Here is a 24,743-nt window from a genome sequence, read left to right on the forward strand (position 1 = left end):
ATTTGCTTTTGGTTGTAAATTTAATTGTACATATGGTTGATTTCTTATTTTTAAAAGTACAAACTAACTGATGTAATGTTTATGTATAAGTTGTACCAAAAATCAAGGACAAAATAAATGTGTTTGTTTTTATTGGTGGTCAAAGTCATAGCTTGTAAATAGTATTGTATGTTTTAAACCTTTTCCAGCGCGCCAAAGTGATGTATTTTTGTACATACAAAATAGAGTACTCTTAAATTCACTGGCAAAATTTGGTCGGAATTGAACTTAACGGAATTAAGCCGACAGTTGTGGCCAGACCCAGCAGAGGGAGGGGCCTCATGTGGGCCCCTCAAGCCTTGAGCCTTTCAAAGAGCAGAGCAGCCCTTCTGGCTGCAGTGGTGAGGGCGCACCGCTGAGAATCTCAGACCACCTGCTTTCAGTGTTCTGTGCGTTGTCTGGGAACGCCATCAACAAATCAAAGTGTTGTAACTTTTTTTCCTCATGACTTTTTCATTTGTATAGATTGAAAGGGTATGTAAAGAAGAGAAATATCTGTGTCTTTAATTGAACTTTTCAGAAATTTACTTTTTGCTTATGTGCAGTTTAAAACTAACAAATGTGGTCAACTTGTTGGCAGGTTAGACTTTCAGAATCTTATGATAGTTCGGAATTTCTAACATAAGATTTTGTATTATAAAAGTGGCAATGGCCCTACCCCTCTGCCAAGTGCTGCTGAGACATGCGGGAGAAGCCTCTGAGCCAGGAGAGCCCTGGCCCCGGCTCAGCCCTGCAGGGCCTTCCTCCCTGTCTCCTGGGCAAGGACTGCACGTCCCAGCGCGAGTTTCTATCTGGGCCCTACTCCCGGGACGGGATTCTCTGACGCGTATTTAGAGGAAGGAAATAAAGGCAAAATCCTAAATGTTTTTTGTTTTTTATTGTCTGAGAAGTGAATGAAACCAGATTTATGATAGGTTGGTTTTGTTGTTGTTGTTTAAACAAGAGAAGACTGTAGCCCAAAACTTGAAGTCATTTTTTTCTAAATATTCATCATAAGAGTAACTAAAAGGCTGAATTGAGTTTTAGTTGTGGTTTAAAGTCAGGTTTATGTGTTTGAGACAAGCTGGTTTTGCTGATGAAGACGTAGCTGCCGGTAAATGATTGTGAAGCTAGATTTAGAGGTGTATCTAAAAAGCCAAGAATATGCAGCTGTTTTCCAAATATCTGTGGGACAAGTACATACTGGCAGTTGGAAAACAGGTTATAATTTTTGTGAATTTCATGGATTTCACGAATTTCCTATTACTGGAAAAATTATAACTCTTCTACTTCTAACGTGGAAATTGTTGTATTTAGCCTGAAAAGGACTTCTACCTGCAATTTCGCGGTCAGCAGAGCCCAGAGTGGATGAGGTCCCTGTTTAAAGTCTTCCTCACAAGGCTACACATCCCATAAAGAGTTGGGTAGGGAAAATGAATTCAGGCTTTATTACATAATTAAAAAATTTAACTTCTAGTGAAGATACTCCTTTCTCTAAATTTAGCCGTCATCCACATCAAGCTATTGGACCTGAAAGCATCATTAATATGATTTGCTGGGATTCTGTGACTGGAAAAGGTGGCAAGTTGGTGACTGACACTGCAGGTATTATTTCCGTTTTCATGGTTATACTATGAGTCACTTTTCACATTATTCTGTAATATACTGTTAGACTATAAAACCATTGTATTAAGACTGTTGAAATTGTAAGCATTATAATTCTGAAAATACACATTTTAAGAAGAAATCGCTGTTTTGAACTTTTATTAAGGGGTTTAAAAATTCCAGCGTATAAAATTAAAGGATTTTCTTTCCGAAATCTGCGGTATTGGGGATTTTTTTCATAAATCACAAGAAGTAAAAAGACATTTGCATTTTCAGAGCTTTCAGTTATGCCGACCATATATTTGCCGGTTTACATTTCAAGGCCGAGTTGTGCCTTGGGGAACGACAATCTGATTTTTTGTTAGCATTGCCAGTAGTTTTTCCGGAAACCTAGTTTTCACGTAGTTGATTGAGTTCTCATTCCTTTTGGCTCCCCGTTGACTGTGATTAGGAACTGTTAAGCCCTGGTCTGGAGCAGGACCGTCAGCTTTTTCCCGAGTGGAGGGTGCATGGACCACGTGTTGGGAGCTGCGGTCTGGGAACCCCGGCGGCGGGGCGTGCTCTACCGGGACGCCCTCAGCTTCAGTTGCCGGCCTCCAGCAGGCAGGAATGGAACCGGGTCGGGCCGGACCACCCTCCCGAGGCAAGGGCGCGCAGACCGGGCTCCGCCCCGGGGCGGGGTTAGGCGGGGCGCGGGCGGGCGAGACTCCAGGCCGCAGGGGGGCGCTGTGGGCGCTGTGCTCACGGTCTTGCCCCGGAAATAGGCCCTGTCCTGCGAGCCCTTGCGGAAGTGGGCGTGGCGATACGGAGCCCGCTGCGGCGGCTTGTGCACGCGTGCTGCGCGGAGATGAAGTTCGCGTACCGGGTGAGCGCGGGACGGCGACGGGATGCTGGCTGGGGGTCACGGGGCTTACCTGGGTACCTCGGTCCGCAAGGCAGGCCCCTTGGTGTTTTCCGGCCATGGGCACAGCGCCCCGGGGCCGACGGTGCGGCGGCGCGCCGAGCCCCAGCCCCCTCGCGTGGGCCCGTCAGAACCTCCGCAGCCCCTCGGCGCGCCCTGTCCAGACGCGGAGCAGGCACGGAGCGGCGGCGTGGGTTCTCGGCAGGCCGTGCCCGCGGTCGCCTTTGCGCGCCGTTTGGCAGGAAGGTCATTGACACTGGCAGTGCCGATGGGGCTGCGGGACAGATGTGGTGGGCTGGGGCGGGTGAGCAGAGCACTCCTTCGATGTCTCCTTTGAGGGGAGCAGGGAGATGGGGTGGGATAGGGGCAGCCTGGGCTCAAGGGATCGTTTTTATTTTTTAACTTAGTGGCTCAGGTGAGAGGGAGGAATTAATGCTCAGGAGAGAAGGGAGCTAGCAGCATGGTTGAGAAGGATTAGACGCGGAGTCCTGGGGGTCAGAGGAGCTGGGACAGGAGGAAAGGCAGGTGGGATGGCAGGTGTTGGGTTGAGGAGGTACAGGCGGTGCTACTTGGTGGCCTCCACTTGCAGGTGAGGTAAGAACTGAAGTGAGCGCAGTGGAGGGCCGAGGAAAGGGAGAAGTCCAGATTTGCCGAAGTGGTTCTGAGAGACCAGGAAGGTAAACTTACTTGGAAAGTGCTGAAGGTGTGGGGCCTAGATATAAACGTGAAGTGAGAAGAATGCAGGTGTAACGGGACCAGGCGAGACAGGTGTGAAAGATGGAGAGAGAGAAGAGCCCATTGTTAGATGATATTTCTGCCTTCACCTTACTTGACATCCAAACAGCATTTGATGCAACTGGCTATTGGCTTGAAATGCTCATGGTTCATGCAGTCCCTGGACTTTCTGAGCCCCAGTGTCCTTCCCGCCTGCCCCACCACTACCACCCAGACATCCTAGTCAGTCCCTGCATGCTCCAGGTTCTGCCACTGGGCCCTTGGCGCCCAACTCCAGCTCACATGTGTCCTTTCACTGTGGAACTTAAAAGTGCTCCTTCCCAGTGCCCCTGTAGTGGTGGAGACACCATCACCCAGCCGGAAACCCAGGGCGTGGTCACTTCTTCTCCCTCTAATGTCCAGCTCTTCCAGAAATTTCACTCTCCTCCTAGCTGGGACTCTGCTGTTGTCTTTCTCCTGGAAGAGGCTCTTCACTAGCTTCCCTGCCTGCCCCCTACAGTCCTTAGCGTAGTCTTCAAAAAATGTGAACCAGGTCACATGACACCCTTGCTTGAGACCCTCTGGCTTAATAGGCTCCTGCCTGTAGCCTCCTTGAGGTTCCTGTGGTCCGGACCTTCCTCTCTTGTTGACCTTGTCCAGAATTCCCAGTCCTGGCTCCTTGTCATTTAGGCCCCAGCTCAGCATCCCTTCCAGAAGCTTTCTTTGACCACACACTAAAGTCGCCTCTCCGTCTCCCACACATGGTTTGCTGTCTTTGCAGCACATCCCACGTCTGTAATGACCTTGCTTCCCCCACCATCCCTCCTGCTAGATGTGGAACATAAGGCCATTGAACACAGAGGTCTGTCTTCCCACATGGCAGTGTCCAGCAGATATGAACTTAAGTGAAATGAGTAACTGGGACGCCAGCACACTAAAATGTTGGGGTTGCCGTGAGCTTAAGATGCTCTTGGGACATCATTCTGTTATTACAGCTTTTCTTTTCCTGAAATATGGGTCCCGTGCCCTTCAATATTGGGCAGTGCTTCCTTATCTAAGATTGCTTTCCCCACACTCACAAGCACCTCTTACCCCCTTTGGTTAGAGCTCTGGCTCCTAAGGACTGGGCTCCTTCATCTTGATCTCACTTAGAAATACCTGAGTGAAGGGGCCTGGCTGTGAACAGAGACCTGTGCCCATGGGGCTCTCCCTGCCATCTCTCATTCACCCTTTTCCTTTGAGTAGAGACTTTCTGTATTTTCTTTATATTGATGGCTTTGTTTTCTTTTCAGTTTTCAAATTTGCTGGGTACAGTTTATCGGCGTGGAAACTTAAATTTTACACATGATGGAAATTCAGTTATCAGCCCTGTGGGAAATAGAGTCACTGTATTTGATCTTAAAAAGTAAGTGTGAAAAAAGTGTTCGTAATGATAGAGTTTGCATGCAAAAGCCAACGCTGATTCTCAAAGCTGTTTCCCTCATCTTCCTTCTTGTAGTCCACCCATTAGTTAAATATCTCTCACTCCCATTTTCAAGAGTCGGAAGCTGCCACAGAAAGGGTGACAGGACTGACTTAGTGTCCACAGGTCCTCGGGATTGGCCTGTGTGCAGCATAGTGCCCATCACATCACTTGCCTAAGTTACCTAGGAAGAGTGCTGAGAGCTGCCGAGGACGCTGCCCGCCTCTGGGGTTGCGGTTGGTGTTCTTTACAAGCTGTGCCTGGTTCCAGCGCTCTCAGGACTCAGGGCTGCTGCCTGCGCTCTTCTGTCAGTTGGTTTAAATATCAGCTCCTGGGGAGGCTCCTTAAAGTAAAGACCACGTGCTCATGTAAGGAAATTTGGAGAATAAAATAAGGAACAAAATTGGAACATAGTTTTACAGATACACCCAAATGTCACCTCTTATTTTCCTATTTGTTTGCATTTTTGTCCATTTCTTTAAAAACCCGCTTATTCCATGTGTTCTGCTTTGCTAGCTGCTGGAATGTGATACACCAAAAACAGGACAGCTTTTGAAAGGGGGAATTCATTAAGTTGAAAGTCCACAGTTCTAAGGCTGTGAAAATGTCCCAGCTAAAGCAAGACTATAGAAATGTCCAATCTAAGGCATCCAGGGAAAGATACGTTGGTTCAAGAAGGCTAATGATGTTCAGGGTTTCTCTCAACTGGAAAGACACATGGTGAACTTGGTGGCATCTGCTGGCTTTCTCTCTAGACTTCTTGTTTCTTGAAGCTCCCTGGAGCGGGTAGAGGGCGTTTCCTTCTTCATCTCCAAAGGTCTCTGGCTACATGGGCTCTGTAGCTCTTTCCAAAATGGTTCCCTTTTAGAGGCCTCCAGTGAGCAACCGCACCTTGAATGGGTAGGGACACACTTCCATGACTTTTGAAACCAGCCAATCAAAAGTGACTACCCACAGTTGAGTGGGTCACATCTGCGTGAATAGTTTGAAAACTCCCACCCAGCAGTACTGAATGAGGATTAAAGGATGTGGCTTTTCTGGGGTCCATAGATTCAAACCAGCACACCATGGGTGTGGGTGTTCTGTGTTTTGGTGGATCCCCTGTTGTTGCCCTCTGAGCTCTTTTCTAGCTTTCTGACATCATACAAATGAATCTCTAAATGCAGTGTTAGAAGAAAAATTGTCATGTGAAAAGGCATACCCAGTTCGAAGGCTTTTCAAGTATCTGCCACGTTTCCACCAGAGCCATTGTCTCATTTCCCCTGTGGGGAAGGTGAGAGCTTGAGCTGTGCCCTGAGCGGTCTGCAGGGATGCAGGGCGCCTGGGGAGGGCCGTGGACAGCCCACCACAGCCCACTGTTGTGCTTTCTGTCTCTCAGCAATAAATCCGACACCCTGCCTCTGGCGACGCGGTACAACATCAAGTGCGTGGGGCTCTCTCCAGATGGCTGCCTGGCTATCATCGTTGATGAAGGTACTTGCCCCTGGGTAGCATATCCGCCTGGTCATGGCTGCTGCTGCTGGGGCTCGGCTGGGTGGGAAGAACGTGGGCGGGCAGGGCATGGGGGCCAGAGCAGCGAGAGCTCAGAGCGGGCTTCAGGACGAGGGCTGTGGTGGGCAGGCGAGAGGGCTCTGGGTGTGCCACCTTCCCACTCGCCTGTCTCCCACGGCCGGGCAGGCTGGGCCCAGCTGGACCTCACGGCTCCATGGGGCGAGCACTCTGTAATTGCGGTTCCTTACAGTGGAAGAAGTCAAATCTTAATCGTGTTTAACCATACGTATAAGGCAGGTTTTAATAAAAAGATATCTTCCACCCATAGTAGGGATGGCTGAAATATGACCAAAGTAACTTAACGTTGGAAAGTGAGCTCATAGGAGTTTATTGTGTTCCCTCCCTTTTTTTTTGGAAGTGCATTTCTCTCTTTCCTTTTGGTCACTCCTTGTTCAGCTAACAGTGAAAAAGCTCCATGTGGCTAAACTCACCTTGGTGGTTTTCTCCTGTCTGTGAATTTACTGTTTCATTAAGAAAAAAGACTGCAATTTGAAAGAAGATAGCAAGGAACTAGATACAGATTATAAAATAATCCACTAATTTAGTGTTTCACAAAAACACACATTCATTCAGTCTAGAGTTAACTAGCAGAACTCTAGCAAGAATCTAGAAAATTGTAGCAGCATGTGTAGCCCAGTTGGAAACAGGGTCTGTTTCCTCCAGAGATATGTGATGGGGTGTGCGAGGAAAGCCCCGGGGACATGAGCCCGTGTGATTGCACAGTGGGGTGGTCTGTCCTTTGTCAAGGGGCCTTCCCTACTCTGGGCCCCACCCCTCCACCTCAGGACCAATGAGGGTGAGTGTGTCTGGCCTGGCACCTAGAACAGAGGACCTGGGCCACAGTGGCTCAGCAGGCAGAGTTCTTGCCTGCCATGCCGGAGATGCATGTTCAATTCCCAGTGCCTGCCCGTGCGAAAAAAAAAAGAACAGAGGGCCGGCGGGAACTGGCATCATCAGTTGCACTTGGCACTTGTAGGTCCCGTAAGTGGAGAGGTTCTGGCCAGACGCAGACACATCACAGGGTCCCATGGCCTCGTTAGGGAGAACGTGAGGGAAGCCTTTGATCCCAGGCTGAGGCATGGGCGCCTGGCTGTCTGTGTTGGGGTGACTGCTTGATACCACCTCTTCTTTCTTGCAGGGGGGAATGCCCTGCTGGTCAGCCTCGTGTGCAAGTCTGTGCTCCACCACTTCCACTTCAAAGGCTCTGTACACAGTGTCTCCTTCTCCCCCGATGGCAGGTAAGGGAGTCTCATGCTGGCAGCTTGAGATTGGCTGGCACCAGCCTGCACCTACTCAGGAGAGCTCACTGCAACTAGCTCTGTCCAGTAGATGCTACAAATCAGCCTTTTCCCCCAGCTAGCCAAGGGTTGAATTTATCTCCACACCTCTACACAGGATAGGAATTTTTTTTATATATCAGGGGTTTTTTTTACATTATATGGCGTCAGGCACTTCTTAAATAACAAGCCTAAGTTCGCTGCCTCAGTGGTCTGCCATGGTGCCAGCGTCTTTGTGTATTGGGGTCCCCAGGACCATTCCCAAGTTTGTTGATTCTCTAAAGGACTCAGACCCAGCATCTGGTTCATCCTCATGGCTGAGATTTATGATAGGAAAAGGATATGTTGCAAGACTTGCATAGGGAAAAGGCACAACGGGCTAAGTCCAGAGAAAACATAGTGACGCTTCCAGAGTCTTCTCCCCGTGGGGTCAGAGGTGGTCCACCAGCAAGTTCATTGGAGACCCCGCATCCAGGATGTTTTTTGGGGGGCAGGCCACGTATGCACCCTCTGCATAGCACAGACCAAAGAGGAAGGCAGGTGCTCAGCGTAAGCCATAACGTTTGTACCAACAGTTTAGATGTAAGGAGCCCTGCTGATCAGTTGGGGGAAGTTTCCAAAGTGCCGGCCATGAAATCCCCCTGCATGCAGCCTTTCCACACAGGTGGTGTACTAACTGGTCGTGTGTATCACCAGCAACTCTGAAACAGAGACAGGTATGTCTGGCCTGGCTTGCCTCCAGACCCAGGCTCCTGCAAAGCTGTTCCATCATGTGGGGAACGAGAAGAGGCCCGTCTCCCGTCAGCAGCCCCCAAGGCCCATGGGAGTGGCTGTGGGTGCCTGGTGATGTAGGTGGGCAGGTGGCAGGCTCGCCTCCCAGTGTACATCGCTTTTTACTTTTGTGCAAGTGGGAGATGCGTGGCCTTCATTATGCACAAGAAGGTGGTCATGCACTCATGCCGGGGCGGGGGTGTCCGTCCTGTGGACCCTTCCATGGATTGTGAAACAGACCAAGCAGCCTGTGGCGCTGCTTTGCCTGCAGGTGGAGGTGGTGGGGTCCTAGCCCAAGGCACTGCCTGTGGAGGAGGGTCTGCTCCTTGTGCTCCCCTTTCCTGAGTTAGGCAGAGCCTAGTGCTCAGAGCTGTGGGGTGCCGGCACCCGGGCAAAGCACTCCCAGAACTGAGTGTGGAGAGGTACCCTGATACCAAGCTTCTGGTATCCAGAGAGATGGATTCTGAAGGTTTCTACCCACAACAGTTACCTGAGCAAAAATTGCCTCAGACTCAGTGGCCTCAGGCCATGCGGGGCTCTAAGAGGCAGCATTGATCCTGGGCCTCTGTGTCTAGAACGATGGGGACACTGTGTGGGGACTGGACCTGGCCAGACCCAAAACCTGGTCCAGCTTCGAGGAAGAGCAAGGATGTGTTCAGGGTGGCTCTGACCTTGTCTGGTGCTAGAAGCACACAGGACCCTCAGCAGTGCGGCTGTAAGTGGGTGGTCCTTGTGTTCAGTGCACTGTCCAGCCACAGCAGAGCTTACCCCCCAACACGCATGTGCCCTGTGGCAAAAGCTGCTCCTCAGTGGCTTGTTCCCTGGCCTGGGAGTCCCTAACCCTGTGCCCGCAGCATTGGCTGCAAACTTCCTTTCATGCCCACCCCTGGCTTTCTGAGCTTGGTGAAGGGTGGGTGGCTACCCCTGGGGCAGGGGAGCTCCTGGAGGGCTGGAGGCCTCCCTCTCTGAGCAGAAGGGGCAGCAGGGGGTGCCCAGGGGCCGCCTTGCTGTCTCTGTCCCTTTCTTCCCTAATTTCACCACCTTCTTCGGTTCCCCAGCCTCGATTCATGCAAGACAGGGAGCGGGACCCAGGGAGGCTGTGAGAGACTGGCCAGATGGAGAGACCCTCAAGGCTAGGGGCAGGTGGCAGGTGTTGAATTTTGACTATGTCCCATCCCTTTGTCTCTGGTAGGAAATTTGTCATCACAAAGGGCAACATTGCTCAGATGTACCACGCCCCTGGGAAGAAGCGGGAGTTCAATGCTTTTGTCCTAGACAAGACCTACTTTGGGCCCTACGATGAGACCACATGCATCGACTGGACCGATGACTCCAGGTACAGCCTGGGGCTGTGTGGGTGGTGAGGGGTGGGCAGGGGCCTGGGGACGGAGGCCCTGAGAGAGAACTTGAGTCTTGAAGCTTCTTGTGGGAGCAGGCTGCTGTGCCAGTTTACATCCCCACCACTCGGACGTTAGTCCTTGGAAAAGTGAGAAAATGATCGAAATTGTGGCAGGAAAGTCATTCAAACCAGCGGTTAGGTTAGCATTTGCTTCACCAAACGCCTTGCCTGTCGTGGTCATTAGGAAGAGCTGGTGGGCTTTTCCTGGTGACTCGGTAGTTTGTACACTGGGGAGCATGCCAAGGCCCTGTGCCCCTCCCCCAGCAGGATTTTGTCCTGCAAAGCGTTGGTGAAGCCTCTTGCTTTTCTCAGTTGCTGTGCCTTTTTAAGTGGTCAGGGACGCTGGCCAGAGCACGTGGCTTTGTTTGGCCAGCCAGCCTTTCTGGAATACCTTGGGATCCTGGGTGTTACGCTGGGTGCTGGGCCCCGGGCCACCAGCTGAAGACAATGCTGGCCCTGCAGCCCCGAGGCAGCCGGAGTGAAAGTGCACCCATCCGCACCCAGGAAGCATCCCCACCTTGGACACGGCCACGGCTGTCCCATGTGGTCGGATTCTTGTCCTGTCTGCCCTGATTAAAATCTCCATAAGAGCAGAAGGAGTGAGGAGCAGGCTCTTCCTGGAGACTCTCCATGGCTGCGCCCCCGGTTCCTCTGTGCCCTGTGATGGAGCCAGACGCCTCCCCTGTCCTGCGAGTGGAAGGCAGTGACTGGCTCTTTTTACCCAGGGGAGGTGCAAGATAGATGCCACCGACGCCACATGAGGAGAAACAGGCATGGGCAGACCCAGGACGGCTCTCCCTGGTCACTCTGTAGTGTCTGGCCTGAGCAGGCCATGGAGCCAACTCAGGCAGCCCTTAGACCACCAAGGGATGAAGTTTCCTCTTATACATTTTGCTTTGCAGGAAGCAGGAAATGACTTTGTCAGTGTGAAGGATCTTGGCCATGGGGAAGCTGGGTCACTGAGACCTGAGAACATGGCGCTACCCTCTTGTTCCAGGTGCTTCGTGGTTGGGAGCAGAGACATGTCCACGTGGGTGTTCGGGGCCGAGCGCTGGGACAACCTGATCTACTACGCACTGGGGGGACACAAGGACGCCATTGTTGGCTGCTTCTTTGAGGCCAGCAGCCTGGATGTAGGTCATTGCCTAAAGCACCCCACACTGAGGGCATTTCTACCTGGGCACAGGCAGTGGGTCGGCAAGCCCCTGGAGACCCTCACAGGCTGCCCCCAGGGATTTAGGGGGACCACATGCTCACAGCAGCTGTCAGCTGCCTGTTAGCAGTTGTCTTTTCCTGGCACAGGGGCAGGCTCTAGTGGGACTGACTCTGGAAGGCTGAGCTCCAGAGAGTTGGGTCCCAGCAGCCATGCCCGGCATAGGCCTGTGACCTTGGAGGCCAGGCCTATAGCTCCGTGAAGTGGGGGCAAGTGAGGCCCCTATCCCTGCACCCATACCTCTGTGCCTTCCTCCCACAGCTGTACACACTCAGCCAGGATGGAGCCCTCTGTGTGTGGCAGTGTGACACCCCCCCTGAGGGCCTGAGGCTGAAAGCCCCCAGAGGCTGGAAGGCTGATATCCTGCGGAGGGAGGAGGAGGAGGAGGAGGAAGAGGAGGAGGGGGGCACAAGAGAGACCACCATTCGTGGGAAAGCTGCGCCCGCCGAGGAGGAGAGGAAGGGAAAAGTGCAGTACTCACGGCTGGCCAAGTAAGTGTCATCCTTGCACTGGGGAGGCCTGGGGGTCCCAGGTGGGGGCTCCTGCTCCTGAAGGCCGCACTGGCAGGAAGGAACTCCTGTGGGCATCTCCTGTGGTCCTGGAGGGACCGTGGGGCAGAGGGAGGGAACCCCACTGAGGGCGCGGGGCTGATGCAGTCGGGGTGTCTGCGTGCCTGTGCAGTCCGTCTCTCGGGACCCCCTGCTACAGCTTGCCCTCCTCCCTGCTCATTTAGGTACTTTTTTAATAAAGAAGGGGATTTTAACAATCTGACTGCCGCAGCATATCATAAAAAGACTCACCTCTTGGTTACTGGCTTTGCCTCTGGAATCTTCCATCTCCATGAGCTCCCAGAATTCAACCTCATCCACTCCCTCAGGTGAACTCTTTGATGCGTCCCAAAGGGGACTGGAAGGACTGGGGTTGGCGGGAGATGATTCTTACTGGCCTTTTACAGCAGTGGCTGCTGGCGTCAGCAAGTCAGTTCAAGCTGGCGCAGATGGTCCCCGGAGCCTGCCCAGACTTGGGTTCCGGGCTGAGTGAGGTGGTGTGTGGGGGTTCATAGAGTCACTGAGGAACCTGGGCATTATCATGCAGCCTTGCTGAGCACTTTCCCCCCCTAGGCAGACAGCATGAGCTCCAGTCTCAGGGACCGTAGTGACGTTTTTACTTTCTGACCTTTGAACGAAGAGAAGTTAGCACACTGGTTTCACGAACTCCGAAAGCTTTGAGTGTTTGAACATAGACGTTGCTTTGGGTTTTCTCTGATACTTCAGTGAATTACTTCTAAGTCTGACAAGTGGGTGGGGGAGAAAAACGGTGCAGAATGCTGCACCATGAGGAGCCAGAGCCCTACAGAAGGGGTGGGAGACGCGGGAGGGTGGGGTGCCTGTGCTGGGGGAGGGCCCAGGGTGGGCCTCTCCAGCCTCCTCTCCATGTTGTGAGCGGTGGTCCAGCCTCAGGACAGGGCAGGTGGTATCTGGCGGCTCCCACCTCACACCCACCCAGCCTTTTTTCCTCTTGCCCAGCATTTCCGACCAGAGGGTCACGTCGGTTTCCATCAACAGCTCCGGGGACTGGATTGCCTTTGGCTGTTCAGGTTTGTCTTCATACCCAGGTCATCAGGAAACACCGCCTGTCCAGCCTTGGGGCAGAAACCAGGGGTTGGAACCCTGTGCAAACCCTCTCCCCGCTGGGGCACTGGGCCTGGCAGGTGCTCTGGTCGTGTGGCCGCATGGTGCAGGGAGGCACTTAGAGCCACTCGAGGGGCAGGCACATGGGAGACATGGGGCAGCAGAGAACAGCCCCTTCTCTGTCTCTGACGCCTCAAGTCAGAGCTGAGGCTCGCCCTGGATCACAGCTGGAGGAGTCTGTAGCTGGCTAGAGGGTGGAGGGGCACCCAGTGGGGCTTCTGCTGCAAGCCCTCCCGAGTTGAGAGTCCCTTCTATGTTTCTTGCTTGGACTTTAGTCCCACATAAGTAGATTTTTCTCTGGAGCCTATGGCCGGTGGCTCTGGTGTGGCCTGCCCTGTGGGCCCAGCCCGCCTACAGGGGGTCCCTCCCACAGCTCTAGCTGTGTGGGCCTAGGCAAGGTGGTTTTGCCCTCCACCTGGGGTCCTTTCGGTGACTCAGGAGCTCCCCCTCCAGTGGTTGATGTCCAGGGTTCCTAAGCTGCCCCTGCAGAGCAGCAGGCAGGGAGAGGAGCTGTCTCTGGGCCCACAGTGCCCTCATTTTGCCCTCCACCCAGGCAGACTGCTCCCCTTCCTCAGGGTGTGTGTAGAAGGGAAGGTAGAACCGGCCTCTGGACCAATCCTAGGGTGGTGTGGGCAGTGCGCCCAGCCTTCCATGCTGTGTGTCCGCAGGCCTGGGCCAGCTGCTCGTGTGGGAGTGGCAGAGTGAGTCCTATGTGCTCAAGCAGCAGGGCCACTTCAACAGCATGGTGACTCTAGCCTATTCCCCCGACGGACAGTACATCGTGACTGGTGGGGACGACGGCAAGGTAGGCGCCATCCCCTCGGCCTCCCCACACGGGCTTGGAAGCAGCTGCAGCAGGAACTGGGGAGAGGAGGCACGGCCATGGTCAGGGCAGCCGGAGGAAGCCCTGCGGCTGTGTGGCGTTGCTCCCAGATCCTGGGGGCCCAGCTGCCAGTGTCAGGGTGTGCAGCCAGGCCTGCTCTGGCCAGAGCCTGTCCAGGCTGAGCCACTCAGGACCACGTTTACTGTTTTCTTAATTCCTGGTCCAGTCGCAGCTGCTTGACTGAGGTTAGCGTCTTTGGTGTGTGACCACGTCCGCTGGTGGGAGGTCTCCTGTGCCTGCCCTGGTTTCCCCCCATCCTTATGTGCCAATGAGAGGAGGAGGCAGGGAATGATCCCTCCTGACCTTGGTGTCCATACCGTGTGGCACAGGGGGCAGTACATGCCTGGGCAGTGGTCAGCCTGTGGGGGCCCCACCTCACGAGCTGCCCTGACAGGTGAAGCTGTGGAACACACTCAGTGGCTTCTGCTTTGTCACGTTCACGGAGCACTCGAGTGGGGTCACAGGTGTGGCCTTCACCGCCACCGGCCATGTCATCGTGACCTCCTCCATGGATGGCACGGTGCGTGCCTTCGACCTGCACAGGTGAGGTCCTGCCGGGGCAAGGCCAGGGGGAGGACGAGGCTCCTGAGGTGCGAGGACTGCCTGGGGATAGGCCCCAAAATGCTGTTTGTACCCGACAGGTACCGCAACTTCCGCACCTTCACATCTCCCCGCCCCACCCAGTTCTCCTGCGTGGCCGTGGACCCCAGCGGGGAGATCGTGTCAGCTGGAGCCCAGGACTCCTTCGAGATCTTCATCTGGTCGATGCAGACGGGCCGACTCTTAGAGGCGAGACACCGGGCCCCTCCCTGGGCGAGCCTGGCCCCAGTGGGAACCGGGCTGGGCTGGGGTGGGGGTGCACGCAGCCCACATAGGGTCCTGGTACCTGGGAAAGCAAGGAATCTCTGTTCCTCCAGTGGCTCCTAGAAAAGTGGGCCATCTGTGAGGGTTTTCCATGCACGCCGGGCAACCAGAGCTTCCAGGCGCTTTCGTCATTCCAGATTTCCCTTTTTAATCCCCTCAGGTTCTGTCCGGCCACGAGGCGCCCATCAGTGGTCTGTGTTTTAACCCAGTGAAGTCCGTCCTTGCCAGCGCCTCCTGGGACAAGACAGTGCGGCTTTGGGACATGTTTGATAGCTGGAGGACCAAAGAGACACTGGCCATGACCTCTGATGGTGGGCAGCCTGTGGGCTTGGCAGCTGCTCTGCTGCCCCTGAGTTCTGTGTGTCGGTGCCCATCTCTGGGACGAGAGGGACACTAAACCCACGGTGTGCCAGCGTTCCACCAGGGCTGAGGCTGGTGGGGTTTAGGAGGTCAGAGCCGGGTTGCCAGCTCAGGGAAGGGCCGGGTGCCAGGCTGGCCAGCACCCAGGCAGGGGAAGGAGCCCCCACCAGGGTCCCCAAGTTCACACGCAGCCGAGGCTGGGCCTGGCCTTCCGGGCAGTTGTTTCCTGCTGCTCTCAGGTTGCCAGGGAGTCTTTGCTGTTGTTCCCCGGCTGAGTGACGGCTGCTCTGCTGGCGTTGAGCTGGGGAGAAAGCCCAGGTGGCAGGAGGTGATGGGGTCTCCGTAGCTCAGGTGGGTCACTGCTGGGTTCGGACACCTGGAACCCAGCCAGCACCTTCCTTTCCCTACGCTTGGTCTCAGCCACTGCTTCATCCCGTGACTAGTCTAGCAATCAGCAAGCTGTGGCCTGCGCATGGAATGATGCCTGCTTGCTGTGTTTCTAAGATTTTATCGGCACAGCCAGGCTTGCTCACGTCTGTGGTGCTGATGGCCACATTTGCTCTGTGGCAGCTGAGTTGAATTGTTGGGCCGCAGGGCCTCAGATATTCGCTGCTGGCCCCTTCACAGAACACGCTTGCCAGCCCTGATGCTAGCGGTTTTTAGCAGTATTCTCTGCTTCCTGCCATCCCCCGACTGGCTGGGGCTTTGAACAGCTCTCGTTCTACATCTCAGAGTCTCTGGTGATGTCTGGGTTCCGGCCTGTCCAACATTTCTGTTGGGTAACCCATCACACAGCTGCTCATGGCCACCCTGTCCAGCCCGCATGGTCCCAGTCGGGCTGCCCTTGCACTGTCCCCATCGGGAAGGCGTGGCCCCTTCCCAGTTGTTATTCTGCAAGAGCTGCCTGTCGTCCTGGCTGCTCGGTGTGGCTGGCACTCCGTCCTCCCCGCCTGGTCCACCTCCCTCGGAGACTCTAGGTGGGTCCTCTTGCACAGCCATCCCAGACCCGGTTCCTGCAGGACCCTCAGCAGTGACCAGCAACTACATTCCAGAGTGACGAGGGCGAGGGCAAGGACAGTGGCTGTGGAGGCTTTGGGGCAGAAAGCCAGCCCAGATCTTCCTGGGCCCTGAACCCCCCGTTTATCTTTTCAGCTCTGGATGTGACTTTCCGCCCTGATGGTGCAGAGCTGGCTGTGGCCACGTTGAACTCGCAGATCATCTTCTGGGACCCTGAGAACGCGGTCCAGACGGGCTCCATCGAGGGCAGGCATGACCTCAAAATAGGCAGGAAGGAGCTGGACAAGATCACGGCCAAACATTCAGCCAAGGGCAAGTGAGTGCCCGCCCTGGGGACCAGCAGGGGTGGGGTGGCGTGGAGGTAGGTTGCTAGTTGAGTCAGTGTGGTTTCCTTCCCATCCTCCCTGACTTCTTAACCCTCTGGAAACCAGGTTGAGTTGCCCTATGCAGCACAGTGGCAGTCACTGGCCACATGGGGCCGTTTGAAGTTAAGTGAGCGAAGATGAAGTGAAAGGGCAATCTCAGTGACTGCCGCCTTGAGGGGGAAGAACTGGAATGTCTCCTTCCTGCGGGAGCACCGTGGGAGGGCACTGAGCAGGGTCTGCTGCGCACTTGGGGGCCTGCTGTGGGGGGTCGTGAGCATCGTGGGGGCTGAGGGGCAGGAGCCGGGCAGTTGTCCCTGGGAGCTGAGGCCCTGCCCGTCCGGGGCTGCCTTCCGGAGCCCTCGTGTGTTCCTGGGCAGGCCTCAGTGTCCTCCGAACAGAGCAGACAGGGACTGGGATGTTATTTGGAAGAAGTTTCCACCGGTTTTTCAAATAAGAATTCATCATTGGTAGGGAAAGGGAATGGGAAGTTAAGGCTTAGAATGTCCAGGGCTATTTGGAGTGAAGGAAAAGTTGGTGACAGAGGGTGTGGTGGCAGCACAGCCTTGTGGACACAGTTACAGCGTGACTGAAAGGGGAGAGGTTAGATTGTGTATGTGGTAACAGGATAAAAAGTACTTTAAAAGATCCATGGTGAGACACTACACAGATTGTGAACTCTAAGTTAAACCATGGGTTTTAATTAACTGTAAAGTCGAAGAAGGGAACTGCCATCAGTTGTAACAAATGGCTTCACTCCAGCGCAAGGTGTTGGCTATGGGGCAGCAAATGGGAATCATATGTTTCGTGCGTGATTGTTCCGTAAACCCACAGCTTCTGTGGAGAAAAAAAAATTATCGTCAAGCATTGATAGGAACTGAGGGGGTGGAATACAAAGGTGCATTCGTTGTTAAGTTGCTTTGCTTTGGGACACAGGCCGCAGTTACACGGCAGTTGGGAGTGAAAATAGGAGTGATGCTGAATGCACCAGTTAGCTGTTGCTGTGTTACACACTGCCCAGAGCTCAGTGGTTCATTTAATTTATTTCAACCATTTTATTTCTCTGACTTTTTTTTTTAGTTGTGGTAAAATATATATATAACAAAATCGGCCACCTTAACAGTTTTAAGTCTACAATTCCCTGGCGCTAACTAGATGTGCGATGTTGCACAAGCGTCATCTTTTCCTGTTTCCAAAACATCTTCACCCCAGACAAAAATTCTTGTACGTCCATTAAATGTTAACTCTTTGTATTCCTCCTGTCACTGGCCCTGGGCTACTACTAAATCATTTAGGGGTACTTTCTGTCTCTGTGGCTCTGCCTGTCATGTAAGTAGAATCAGGCACAGTGTCCTCTTGAGTCTGGCTTTTCATTTAGTATAACATTTTCAAGGTTCATCCACGTTGAACATCTGTCGGAGTATGAGTAACACTGCCCCGAACATTCATGTAGAAGCTCTGGGTGAAAGTGAGTTTTCAGTTCCCTTGGCTGCATATGTGGAAGGGGGATTGCTGGGTCGCAAGGCGACTCTGTGCTTAACTTTTACTGGAGTTGCCCAGATGTTTCCCGCAGTGGCTGCACCTTCTTACGTTCCCACCAGCAGTGCACACGGGTCGTTTCTCAGTGCCCTCACAGCCCGTGTTGTTTGACTTCTCTTATTCTAGCCACCTTAGGGTATGAAGTGATAACTCGTTATGATTTTTTTAATATATATTTTTATTGACAAATCTTCACACACATACCCGTGTTACTTTTTTAAACTTTTTTTATTGTGACATATATATAAAGTAAAGCAATAAATTTCCAAGTACATTTTAACAAGTAGTTATAGAACAGATTCTAAAGTTTGATATGGGTTATAGTTCCATGATTTGTCGTTTTTTCTTCTGGCTGCCCTAAGACAATTAGAGACCAACAAAAATATCAATATCGATAACTAGTAACTACCAGAGACCTGGGTTCGATTCCCAGTGCCTGCCTCTGCAAAAAAAAAAAAAAATTTCAATAATCAATAACCTCGTTAAGATTTTGACTCGCGTTTTCTTACTGGCTGAAGTTGAGCATTTTTTCACATGCTTATTAACCATTCCTATGACTTTTCTGTTGAAACGTTTATTCAGATCCTTTGCATTTTGAAATTGGGTTATTTTCGTGGCTGTTGTTGACTCACAGTCATTCTTTATATATTCAGGATACAAATACCTCATCAGGCATATGATTTGTGAACACCTGCTTTGACGTCACAGGCTGTCTTCTCACTTGCTGGATGTTGTCCTTTAAAGCACAAACTGCTTGTTTTGATGATTTCCAATTTGTTACTTTAGTTGCTTAGGTTTTTGTTGTCACTGTCTTGAGTCTTTTGAGCAAGTGGGGAAGGGAATGCCCGTTTCTGGTTACTGTGGGACTAAGCAGACACTGCTGAGAGCTGATTTGAGGATTGGAAGCCACTTTGGTGTCTTCTCGACCTGATGCCAGCAAAGAAATGCCTTCCTGGAATCCTGCAGTCCTCGGAGCACCTGCTGTGTACATGCCTCGCTCACGCCTCACTTGCCTGGAAATTGAGCCATCCAGCAGAAGGGATGGTGTAGGTGGATGCTGTGGAGCTGTGGATTGCGGTTTTTGAAAGTCTCATGTCGTCCTCACGGCACCACGTTAGGGTCTTCTCTGCTCTGAAGCAGGTGTCCAGGAGCCCCGCTGTGGCCTCTAGTGCTGACCCTGTCTGCCTCCTCCCTCTCCAGGTCCTTCACCGCCTTGTGCTACTCCGCGGATGGGCAGAACATTCTGGCTGGAGGGATGTCCAAGTTTGTTTGCATTTATCACGTCAAGGAGCAGATTCTCGTGAAGAAGTTTGAGATTTCCTGCAACCTCTCTCTGGATGCAATGGAGGCGAGTGGGCAGCCCGTCTGGGCACGTGGTTCACGTGAAGCCTACAGCTCACAGCCCTGGGACTGCAGAGCCCTGGACATGGCCATGAGTCTGACCCTAAATAATTGTTGGGTCGGGGCTGCTTCAGGCCAAGGAGAGGTCCTGGCCTAAACCGGGAGACCTTCCTCCCCCACCTGGCTGTCCCAAGGCTTGGGCCTCTTATGAAGATGACGGGCGCTGGGCACCCTCCTGTACGTTGGCCCCCTCCCCAGGGGGTGCCACTGCCACCCCCACCCCCTCAAGCCCTAGGATGAGGCACAGGACCTGCCAGGGTCTCCTGGTCACATGTACTTACCCTGTCCCAGGGTCAGCTGTGCCTGGGCTGACCAGCAGACCCCTGGCCCCGACAGTGTCTGTGGGGGGCGGGGCGGGGGGGCTCGGCATTCCAGAGCTGGGGCAGATGCCTCTTCAGGATCAGGCAGGTGCTACCCCATGTGGGATGCCCCAAGCACCCTGCGGAGTGCAGGGAAAAAGAGCAGCACAGCATGTCCTGGGGTCCAGAGAAAGGTTCTGCAGGGAACAGAGTGGGCGCCAGGGTGCTGGAGCTCTGCTTTGTTTCTGTGGGGCATCGTGTGTCTTGCTTCTATGGTGCATGGACAAGGGGAAGAGGGAGGGGGGCAGGGGTGAGTGGCGGGGCCTGTTCCCCCTTTGGCCTCAGGCCTTACAGGGGCTTGTGTGGTTTTCGCTGTTGTAGGAATTTCTGAACCGAAGAAAGATGACGGAGTTCGGCAACTTGGCGCTCATTGACCAAGATGCTGGGGAGGAGGATGCAGTGGCCATACCATTGCCAGGTGTTAAAAAGGGTAAGCAGGGCCCTTCCCATCGCCGTTGTTCAGGCCGGCCGCCCTGCCTGGGGGCTGGGAGGTCCAGCTCTCAACTGGGGCACAGCACTCCTAGGCCAGAGAGCTCTCCGATGGCTTGGCAGCATTAGGCTGGACGTGAGGTTACTGGTTGGAGCAGGGGTGCTGGTGAGGCAGAAGGCTGTCCTGGGGACTTACAGGCCCTTGGCCCCTGGCTCTCCTGAGTGCACACGTGGCCTTGGTGGGTCCTGTCTGCACTGGTAGAAGGCAGAGTGGCGCTGCGACATGGGTCTGAGCAGCGGTGGTCCTGTCTGGGACCTGTCCTGATGTCGCACTCTGCAGTGCGAGGCTCAAGTGGGTGGAAGCGCAGTTTCTGGAGCAGCTGCCTGTGTCCCCATCAGTGCACGGGTCACTAAGAGGATGTCCTAGCGAGAGCACGTGGACTTGGTGCTTTAGTTGTGTAAAGCTCGAGTTTGTAATTGTAGATGGGCCCTTCAGGCATTGGACAGTGCAGACGTTTGCGGCTGTCACATGTGGGTGGCGATGGACTGCCACTGGCCCTAGGTACACACCTAGAGACCAGGAATCTGCTAAATACCCCACAACACGTAGGATTATCCCCCATGAAAGAGAACGGTCCAGCCCAGCCTCCATGATACCCAGACTGGGAACCTTAAAGAGTGTGTTTCTGGGATAATGCACAGAACCATCACCTGGGCCACCTCCCAGGGGTGGGAATGGGGCAAGAAGCAGGTCTGCTTCTCACAAGTTTCCTTTGTCGCTTGTATTTTATCCCATGTGATTGTGTGAGCCACTGAGGAAGCTGCTGTGAAACTCATATGCAGGACAGGGCCGCAAGCTGGCAACTGGAGAGGGCAGGCCCCGTGCCCATAAGGCCCCATGCCGGCACAGCTGCGTCCTGCCCTGTGACCTGGGCACTGCTCAGGGCCCATCTAGCGAGCAGGGCTGTTTTCCAGAACAAGCGAGCCATCCACTGGCCACTGCTGAGCTTGTGAGTGTGTCTGCCTCATGGGGTGGCCTCGGTGTCACAGCAGTTCCAGTGGAGCCTGGCCCAACTTGGGGCATGGGGCGGTGGCTTCACGTCCTCCCCTGCTGCTGCTCCTGGTGGGGCCCCACAGCTGCCCCAAGCCAGTGGGCGAGTGGGAAAGAAGCCCAAGGCTGCCCTCTCGGGTGAGGGGAGCAGGACACGGTGTCCAGAAGCTGCAGCCCGTTCTCTTTCCTGCAGGTGACATGAGTTCTCGGCACTTTAAGCCCGAGATCCGGGTGACTTCGCTTTGTTTCTCTCCCACTGGTAAGCCTTGAGTTCCAGATGGCGGACACTAGAGGGGTCAGGGGCCTCTGCCTCATCTGTGTGTCAGCCCCGGACCTCTGACCATGCCCATGGAAGGACTATCTTGAGCTTCTGCCTGAGGATGTGGTGCTGGCCTCCCCTGCCAGCCTCTGCATGGTCCTGAACCCCCTCCTTCCCCTCGGGTCAGCCTTGCCCCACCTGCTGCCTGTTGTCACGTTTTTCTGAAGTGCAGCCTTACCCATTGTTTGGATATTGGGCCCCTGGCTGCTTTCCGGGCGCAGTGGCGCCAGGCAGTTGCCTCACAGCAGGTTGGCCACAGAGCCGGAAACACCTGCCCTTTACAGAAGAGCCACCTGCCCGCCTCTGCGTTGGCCTCACGCCCGTACTGGGATGGCTTGGGCAGAAGGTTCCCACAGGCCCTTTGCCCTGTGCATTTGGGGCTGTGTGAATGTAGCTGATGCCTTCTCTAAAAGAAATGGGGGGAACCTGAAGTGGAGGCTTCCAAGAATCAGCTTGCGGCTCCCCTTCCCAGGGCGCTGCTGGGCGGCCACCACCACCGAGGGGCTGCTCATCTATTCCCTGGACACCCGCGTGGCCTTTGACCCCTTCGAGCTGGACACAACCATCACCCCCAGCCGGATCCGTGCGGCACTGCGTCAGAAAGAGTTCACCCGGGCTGTCCTCATGGCCTTCCGTCTGAATGAGCAGAAGCTGGTGCAGGAGACCCTGGAGGCCGTGCCCAGCAGCGAGAGTAAGTGGGGGCGGCCCCGGGAGCAAGGAGGGCTGCAGAGGGCCCATGGGGAGAGGCGGCCGCACGGCACCGCTGCTCTCCCAGAATGGGTCTTCTCTGAAATAAGCATGAGTTTTCCTTGTGTCCCCTTCCTGCAGTTGAAGTGGTCAGCTCCTCGCTTCCCGAGTCGTACGTGGAGAAAGTGCTTGAGTGTCTGGCTTCAACCTTCGAGGTGTCTCACCACCTGGAATTCTACTTGATATGGACGCAGAAGTTGCTCATGCAGCATGGACAGAAGCTGAAGTCCAGGTAAAGGCGTCCCCTGCTTGTCCACGAGGCGTGTGGCGTGTGGCCTGCCACTCGAGCCAACGGCTATGTGCTGAGGCGGGGTCTCCCCCACAGGGCGGGGAGGCTGCTGCCCGTGGTCCAGTTCCTGCAGAAGAGCATCCAGCGGCACCTGGGCGACGTCTCCAAACTGTGAGTCTGGGTGGGCGAGCAGCACGTGGCGGGGGTGGCACTGATGGAGGAGGGCTGGGCCTGCGTTGCTGGCAGCTCCCTCCCCTGGCGTGGTGTCCTGTCACACTGCGAGGGCGGCAAGGGGGCTGACCGTGAGGGTTCTCAGAGCCAGCGGCCGGGGTCCCTGTGTGCAGAGCCCCCACTCCTCCCCCCAGGCACGGGGCCTCCCACAGGAGGCAGTGACACAGAACTGCCCAAGGCAGCGGGCGGTGGCCAGGACACGGGACACAGAGCCATGTACTGGACACTCCTCCGGTGTGGGGAGTGTACCAGCCCTGCTGCCAGAGTCACCACGGTGCTGTTCTTGCCCCTGCTTGGCACATCCCTCTGTCCAGGCCCAGGTCTTTCTGTCTGTCTTCGCCCCAGTCCTAAGGCCTTTGGTGTGTCTTCCTCCACGGGTCTTTTCTCCATGAGTGCTATGGCATCCCCCAGCGCTGACCTGGTAGGACTCAGGGATCTGCGAGGAGCCTGTGCTTCGCTCATGAGGAACCAGCGTTCCCAACTCTGACCACCCAGCCAGGGAGCTTGTGCATTGGTGTTCTTTTTTGTCTGTGTAAATAGCATCTTTCCTTGGCCTTGGTTTTTAGAATTGTGTGGCTGGTGTGCATGGCAGCTGGGTTTGCACATGGACAGCTCTTCCCACAGGGTCTCCTCATAGCTCATGTGGCCCTTTCACCCTTTAGATCTTCTCCCCCCCCCGCCCCAAGCACCTGGCCAGGCCCTCGTTTGGAAGCCAGTAGTTCCAAGAGCTCAGAGTTTGCACCTAGCACCTCTGCATCAGTGCAGTGGCCATTGTAGGCTTTTATGGATATATTTTTAAACTGAAGACTCTCTACTCTTCATTTGCTATATTTGACTTTATCAGAAAAGAATGTTAAACGTCATTGAATGTTTTTCTACTGTGAAGTGACTGTGTGACTTTCCTCTCTCTGCTGCTCTGTGGGGAGTTAGCTGACACGGAGTACATCCGTCCTTGCTCTCTAAAAGCCACTGCAGCACAGAAAGGTTCCCCATGACATCTGGTGGAACCTGCTGGGGAGGCCATCATGCCTCAGCTCCGGGTTGGGCTGCAGTGGGGCCACGACAGGATTTCACTGGGTCCTGGGAGGCCTTTGCTGCTCAGATAGTGGGCGCTGGGAGAGAGCAGGAGACTGGGGGATCTGACTGCTCGGTGCAGGGGTGGCCCCACGCTAGGAGAGGCTCATCCAGGCCCAGGCTGGTCTCAGGGCCCAAAACGTCACCAGGTGCCTATGGGCCTGGCTTCCAAGAGGGAGTCAGGGGCTCTGCTGCTTTTCCTGACCTGATTAAACATTTTCTTCGGCAGCTGCGACTGGAATCGATATAATATTCGGTACGCTTTGGCTGTTTCCAAGCAGCGGGGCATGAAGCGCCCCTCAGAGCTGCAGGACAGCGAGGAGGACGCAGGCACGTCTGATGATGACAGCCTGCACCTGCTCAGAGGAGGAGTGCTGGCTTAGAGGCAGCTGCCCCCAGCGCCTCCTCTTCACCAGGACCATCAGAGACGGGCCTGCAGGGGCTGCTCTGGCCTCTGGGGAGGCTTTGTGGACACCAGAAATGAGGCTAGCATCCTGAATGCTCTGGAATATCGTCTCTCATGACTCACTTTCCCATAAGAAACCCACACGGAGCTGCCAGGTGCACACGGCTTGTTCCCCGGACCATGTGAGCAGCTGCTTGGGGAGCCGGGCAGTGGCAGTGCCTGGGGTGAGCACACGTGGAATAAATGCCAAAGTGCCTGCCACCAAGAAGCCTTTCAGATGGGTTGGACTGCTTGCCTTTGGAGACTTTGGGTGGGAGTTATTTATACTTTTTCAATAAAGCTTTGATGACAATTAGAGATGAAAAAGAAGGAAGTTCCTAAAATAGGAAGGATTAAGTTTGACTCTGAATTAAAAACATTTCTGAGCATATCCTGGCTGTGAGAATTTCAGTGTTGCCCAGAGGTCAGGACACCCCTGCCCAGTATGTCTTTGGAGACACAGATGAGCAGAGCAGTGGTGGAGCGCTCTACTCTAAGCAGTCCCATGGCTGGGCAGGGGCATCTGCTTCACTCCCTGGCCGCAGGCTCCTGGCTGGGGCAGTGGCTTTGTAGAGCTGGATGGCCAGTTCACCTGGTGGGCTCACTCAGGCCTGCTGTGCCCACTCCACAAAGACCAGCGTGGGGAGGACCAAGGCCACACAGGGAGCAGATGGGATGAGGGTCTGACTGCCAGCACCATTGTGGGGCTCCTGGGGCTCAGGGAGGTCAGCAGACAGAGTGGACTGGATGTAGTGTGTTCTGGCCAGTGTGTGGGCATGGTGTTGGCAGAGATCAGCGTGTTGTGCTCCTGCTGGTCACCAGATGCTGCCC

General features: G+C 54.4%; 1 protein-coding gene across 1 annotated transcript; it reads left to right on the forward strand.

Moving 5' to 3' along the window:
- Nucleotides 1–2,419: 2,419 nt before the first annotated feature.
- Nucleotides 2,420–24,269, forward strand: LOC143648748 (periodic tryptophan protein 2 homolog). The gene is made up of 21 exons (XM_077119133.1): nucleotides 2,420–2,488; nucleotides 4,531–4,643; nucleotides 6,079–6,173; nucleotides 7,390–7,489; nucleotides 9,492–9,635; nucleotides 10,696–10,831; nucleotides 11,173–11,402; nucleotides 11,645–11,788; nucleotides 12,438–12,508; nucleotides 13,271–13,407; nucleotides 13,880–14,028; nucleotides 14,127–14,274; nucleotides 14,510–14,660; nucleotides 15,862–16,042; nucleotides 18,828–18,975; nucleotides 19,709–19,817; nucleotides 21,061–21,126; nucleotides 21,659–21,877; nucleotides 22,015–22,165; nucleotides 22,259–22,333; nucleotides 23,697–24,269. Exons 1-21 carry the CDS (start codon nucleotides 2,471–2,473, stop codon nucleotides 23,848–23,850), a joined length of 2,739 nt encoding a protein of 912 aa, XP_076975248.1. The 5' UTR covers nucleotides 2,420–2,470; the 3' UTR covers nucleotides 23,851–24,269.
- The last annotated feature ends 474 nt before the right edge of the window (nucleotides 24,270–24,743 follow it).

This window comes from Tamandua tetradactyla, chromosome 10 (genome assembly GCF_023851605.1).
Source record: "Tamandua tetradactyla isolate mTamTet1 chromosome 10, mTamTet1.pri, whole genome shotgun sequence".
NCBI classification, from domain to species: domain Eukaryota; kingdom Metazoa; phylum Chordata; class Mammalia; order Pilosa; family Myrmecophagidae; genus Tamandua; species Tamandua tetradactyla.

Bases quoted from the DNA above. Each gene is read 5' to 3' on its own strand.
- LOC143648748 (XM_077119133.1), top strand. The intron at 16,043-18,827 runs GTGAGTGCCCGC...CTCCCTCTCCAG, and splicing joins AAACATTCAGCCAAGGGCAA to GTCCTTCACCGCCTTGTGCT. The intron at 18,976-19,708 runs GCGAGTGGGCAG...TCGCTGTTGTAG, and splicing joins TCTCTCTGGATGCAATGGAG to GAATTTCTGAACCGAAGAAA.